The sequence below is a fragment of the Carlito syrichta genome, unplaced genomic scaffold, assembly GCF_000164805.1.
Source record: "Carlito syrichta isolate Samal-C Ts95f unplaced genomic scaffold, Tarsius_syrichta-2.0.1 Scaffold135583, whole genome shotgun sequence".
Classification (NCBI taxonomy): domain Eukaryota; kingdom Metazoa; phylum Chordata; class Mammalia; order Primates; family Tarsiidae; genus Carlito; species Carlito syrichta.
Window position 1 is genome coordinate 171,130 of NW_007079679.1, and position 6,192 is coordinate 177,321.

Below are 6,192 nucleotides of genomic sequence, written 5' to 3' on the forward strand. Positions count from 1 at the left end.
CTCAGGCAATCCATTCACCTCAGCCTCCCAAAGCACGGGATTACAGGCTGAGCCACCGAGCCCAGTAAAACATACTCTTAACATATGAGGTTGACAATTAAGTTCATGAACTCATCCTAGAAAAAGTACTATATACCTCATTGTGAATATCACTATGGTCACCTTCAAAGTACTCCCTCTGGGAAGCTATGCACTGATGCCAGCACCTAGTCCATCCGTCAAAGCAATTTTGAAACTCTTTCTGGAATGACCATCAAAGCTATCATCACAAGAATGTTAGAGTTTGAATTACAGCAATTAACAAACATTAAATTTCTTGTTAAACTTGGCAAGAATGGAAGTGAAATCAGGGACATGTTAGTCCAAGTTTATGGGGATAATGCCATGAGGAAAACAATAGTGTACAAATGGATTAAGTGTTTTTCTGAGGGAAGAGAAAGCATCAATGAAGAAGAGAGGTCAGGACGGCCAGTAACAAGCAGAACTGACACTGCAAAAATTCACTGAATTGTGTGGCAAAATCACTGGCTGACTGTAAGAAGCATAGCAGACCAAATAAACATTGATAGAGAAACAGGAAAATCTTACTTAAAAATCTTGAGTGTGTGCAAAAATGGTCCTGAAGGAGTTCTTATATCAAGACAATGTACCAGCTCATACAGCACTGTCTGAGGGAGAGTTTTTAGCCAGTAAACAAATAGCTGTATTGGAACACAATCTCTACTCACCTGATCTGGCCCTCAAAGACCTTTTCTTTTAACTTGAAGATAAAGGAAACATTGAGAGGAAGACATTTTGATGACATTCAGGACATCAAGGGTAATATGACAACAGTTCTGATGGGCATTCCAGAAAAAGAGTTCCAAAATTTTGATGGGTGGACTAGGTGCTGGCATCAGTGCAGTTTCTCAGGAGGAGTACTTCGAAGGTGACCATAGTGATATTCAGCAATGGGGTATGTAGCACTTTTTCTAGGATGAATTCAAAACTTAATTGTCAGAACCTATATGATGAACGAATCATGTCTTATGTATTTATTCAAATGAGGTGAAAACTTATGTTCACGCCAAAACCTGCATGTGAATGTGTATAGGAGTTTTATCCATAATTTCCAAACTGTAGAGTGAACCAACATTTCTGTCAATAGGCAACTGGATAAACAATTTGTGCTTAATCCATAGGATGAAGTATTGCTCAACGATAAAAAGAAATCTTGGAACAAGCCATAAAAACTATGGAGGAAACTTAAAAATAGACTTCTAAATCAAAGAAGATAATCTGAAAAGGCTATATGCTATATTAGTTAGAATCTGACATGCTGGCAAAGACAAAACTATGAAAGAGTAAAAATATTATTGTCAAGGAGAGGAGGCAAAAGGGAGGGATGGATGAAGAGGTAGAGCATGGAGGATTTTTAGGGCAGTGGAGGTATCCTATACTATGCAGCAATGATGGAGACAGTCACTATACACTTGCTAAAACCCATAAGTTGTATAACAGTGAGCCCTAATGTAAACTGTAGATTTGACGTATCAATATTGGTACAATAGTAACAGATGTGTCACAGTAATACAAGATATTTTTTAAAAAGGACAAACTGTGAAAATAGAGGGGTTATGTGGAGCATTATTTTCTGATCAATTTTTATTTAAACCTAAACTGCTCTAAAAAATAGTCTATTGGAAAAATAAGAAAAAAAGATAAAGCCAGACTTATGACAATTCACTCCTGATGACTCTGATGAATCAAACAGGTGACCTTTCATTCAATTAATTTGAACTTATTTTACTAGGCCATTATGGTGCTTTCTGAGACTGAGACTGGTAAAGCAAGTGAAAGTTCCATAGAATGCCTTGTTCAAAAGTCCATCACCAAATATTCTGAGAAGTGAAATAAGAGCCTTGGTTAGTATCCATAATGTCTGGAATGCTGATGTGAATAAGGGGTGTCTTGGTGGAGCCTTGCATGGTGGACTTGTGTTAACTTGATTTATACTTTGAGTATCTGGGAAGTAAGAGATTCCCAGAGTTCTCTTACCACAAAAGGGCAACTCAGACTATCACCCAAAAGTGTGTAAACATGTAGAGATGGGACTGGTTGTTGCCCAGTACTAAGATGACTGCCTGATGTTTGGTCAGTTGTGCTGACCTTGGATTCAGTCGTCTATCAGGTCCATCCGGACATAGGGATGAGAGCTCCGCCATGTACAAATGTGGTGATGTCATCCATAGTTTATAATCTCCCCACGAATTCCCCACTGTTGTTCACTCAGGAGCAAGGGGTCTGGCAAGAGGGGGAAGTCACAAGGACATCTCCTGTAGGGTGCTGTTTCCAAGACCCAAGGCATAGTGGGCAATTGAGTAGAATCTCATGCTCTGAGCCTGGGAGAGTCTCTACTCTTAGCAAAATCCAATACAACGTGGTAATTGTAGTTTTAACAGCATAGTGTGAAGCTGGGGCAGTTTTTTTGCATCAGAAGCCTATGGTAACTTTACGGCTATTACGGGCAACTCTAGGAAGCACAAAGTAGCAACTAGCTAAAGCCTCCATATAGAAGAGTCTGTGAGGCACTAACAGGAGTGCCTACTGAATGGCAATTTGAACAGAGTATAGAGCCTTTGTGGTAGGGGTGAGTATTCAAAAGGGCCAATCTGCAAGTCACAGCAGAAATGGGCTTAACAGTAAAATTTTTAAAGAAGGACTATGCTGTCTCCAGACCATTAAAAGTAAAAACACAAAAACCTACAAGATCTGAGTGCTGAGAACAATAGCTATTTCTTCATGGTGTCAGGCAGGAAGCAGCCCTCTGCTTACCAAATAATTTCTAGGAATTTAACCTAGGCCTGACTCTGTACAAAGGCAATAGTTGCAGTTAAGGTCTTGTGTTTGAAGGTAAGGTCTTTGGGGTTCCCTGAGGGCAACCAGGTAGCAGTATATCACGTCCCTTCAAAAGTGAAGGCAAACATTGGGTAAGACACAGACTGGTCAGAATAGACTTAGCCAAATGTGTGGCAGCAGAGTATTTACCAATTGTGGATTAGTTGGAGTCAGTTATTTCCATAATGTTGGCTTCTGGGCACAGGGCTCAATGGGTGCAACCACATCATCAAGGTTGCAGTAATTCAGCAATCCACTATGAGGAGCCATTTATTCTTTCTAGGTTTAGCAACAGGCCAAATTGGACTGCTAAATGGATAAGTACTAGGGTCAATAACCTCTTCACCAAATACTGGTTTTGTATAATGAGTTTCAGCCCTTGAAGGCCCTGTCTAATTGACATCAGGCCATATAGACTTCAATGGGGTGGGGTGGTAAAGCCCCTGGGGTTCCATTTTGTTAGGCCAATTTGTAGGTGCCAAAGTGTTCGTTTAATTTAAATTCATGACTCACTGGTTCAGAGCTTCTCTGCTCTAGATATGTCAAGACAATGAGTGCTATGATCATGGGGAATTTAAGCAAGACAATTCTGATGTTTATGGCAAGGCATACTTATTTATCCTCTATTTTATATTAACTCCCCTAAGAGTATAGAGTGTACTTTGCTTACATGAGTGAGATCTTCACATCTAACTTTGAGTCCTAGTAATGATTAATTCCATGAAGGATTGTCAATTAGTGCATTACAATTAAGAAAGAATCCATGCTGTAGAGACCAAAAAGCCATGTAGTGACCTTTTATCTCGTTTGTTGTGCAACTCTTTCACTATATGTTGGATTTCCAATTGGGTGAAAATGTGGACATGTGATTCACTTTTCTCCCCTTCTTTTGTTCTCTTCCTGCCTTTCATCTTTCCCTGTTTTGTTTTTTGGTCATTTGATACACTTCTGGGTAGAGAAGTGGCCTTACTACCTGAATATTTATAATGTTTTTCCTTCAGAGAGCTTCAAATCAGTATCATCAGGGTTATGGGTCTCACCCATGGCAATAGTTGTTTTAAAAGATTAAAAGATCTGAGCTCCAGTCGTGTTTCAAGTATTCCCTTTGTTGTGTCACAGGAGTGCCATTCATGTTGTTGTCCCCTGTAACTGTAAGGATTAGGATCTTTGCAGTTACAGAGCATCCATAAAAGTCTGGCCTTATGGAAATACACAAACTGTATGGACCTAGTTTTGTCCGACCTTGTGCCATGCATGACAACTGGGGTCGTCAGCACCTGTCCTTTACAGTAAGACAGTTTTAAATTAAATTAGATTTTTATATTAAAAATTGGGCCACTTGGCAAAATAAAACTACCACCTCCTCTAAAAAGAGACATAATATTGTTTTGCTGTGAAAGCCTGGCTTCCCGAGGAAAGCCTTGGGTGATGGGGTAGAACCCATCCATTGAGTGCAGATTCAAAGGTTAATGCCATGCTAGGAAGCTGGTGGAGCCAGAAGGGCTCCTGCCATGTAGGGTCTCAACTTGTGAGACAGTAGCTAACAAAACAAATTTCAATTTGGCAGAAAGAAAGTCAATTATTGCACAACCTTCATTCATATGGTTGGATAAGATGAAAAACTGAAATATTATTAAGAAACCATATAAAGAAGCAACTAATATTGCAAAATATGGGCTCTAGGAAATAAAATTAAGCAAACTTGTCAGAGGGCTCGCCACCCAAATACAGTATTCAATGTTGAGGATCTTTGGTACTCAACAGAGTTGGAAGTCCCAAAAAGACTCCCTGAGGATGTATGGTCAGACATGAGGTATCCTAAAAAGGTTAAACATTTTGTTACTAGAGCCCCAAAAGAAGAAAACCCTGCAAAGTTTCTCACAAATAGACAGGGATCATGAGAAAAGCAAAGAACTAGTTCATAGAATCTTAAGGAAAAGTGAATTCTTTTCAGATGTAACTTTTAAAGAGGAATCCCTGGCACGTGGACCTCCATCCAGAGCATACAAGAAATTATGATAATCCCAGGGTGGGGGGATATATGCAGTAAGACCTATAATAACTAAAAAAAGAGTTCTAACTTATAACCATCAGGACATCAATGAGGACAGAGAATACCCAAGAGCAGAATTACAAAGATTAAAAACAGATTTTGCCAAAGACAGACTACAGATACATACTGGCTCCTCCAGCTGTGGGGTAGTGGAGCAAATACCATATGAAAAAATGTATCAGATCACTACTCCAGCAGAAAACCCATCACTAAGTCATAAACAATTAGAACTAACAAAAAATCACCCAGGATGTGTCCTTTTCTTTTGGGCTGGATCACATTAGCCTGGAGATCCATCCACTCATACTTAGACTCAATTCAGAAATGCAATCAAATGAAATGATTTAACATGGGCACAAAGAAATACAAATAAATCAGTATTTAAGAAATGGTATATGATAGATACAACTGATATGGAACTCCATTTGAAAGTTCACCTATAAATGAAATTAAGAGAGCACTTCTATTAGGAGCACAGCCTCACCTGAAGGTCTCCTACGTGAATGCTCTTTCAGCACACAGAACACCATGCAAGATATACTAGACACACATAAACTTTCTGCAGAATTACCAGAAACTCATACAGTAATAGCTTAATACAAATGCCAGGAGATAAACTCAGGAAGGAACAAAAATTCTTTACATTCAATATACAAGTCCCAAAGTTCTTTAAAAATAGACCTAGTACACGTTGGCAAAATAAACTGAGGTAGACAAATTGGCAACCCAGACAAAATAATTGGAAATCTAAGCAAAATAAGTAGAAACCAAGAATACCAGGACCAAACTGTAGTAGGGCCATCCAAGACCACCAGCCAGATATCAAAATAATGTGCAAACACCCTCTCAAGGTCCAAGACCCAAGCTATAATTTTAAAAACAGCAACAACAACAGAAAAATTTTGCAATAAAAATTTTCTCAAAAAACTAGAATCTTCCTGGGTGTGGGGTACAACACTCAAACTTGGGGCTAACAGATCATATATACAACTGGCTCTACACACTGATGAATATAACATACATACACATTTCTTGTAGACAGATTACAAATAAGCCTTCTTAGTGATAATACACCACATTCCAACACAAACATCCATACAGAAGGATCTGGAGAAATTTAACCTGAGGCTTCCCAATATCTGCTTCTATACTGCTCTATCACTCTGTATATCTACCTGGCACTTTTTACTGTTCACCCGAATTAGAAGACATTATAGGAATGGTTCAGATTCCAAAACTTTTTGACCTATGGTGGCCTATTA

At 38.9% G+C, this 6,192-nt stretch overlaps 1 protein-coding gene across 1 annotated transcript in view; it reads right to left on the reverse strand.

The window, feature by feature from the left end:
* The window catches only part of ZNF14 (zinc finger protein 14), a 10,299-nt gene extending 9,363 nt beyond the window's left edge, over positions 1 to 936 (reverse strand). Inside the window, exon 1 of the mRNA XM_021708218.1 lies at positions 922 to 936. Coding sequence (XP_021563893.1) covers positions 922 to 936 — 15 coding nt within the window. The remainder of the gene's footprint in view (positions 1 to 921) is intronic.
* Between the last annotated feature and the right edge of the window lie 5,256 nt (positions 937 to 6,192).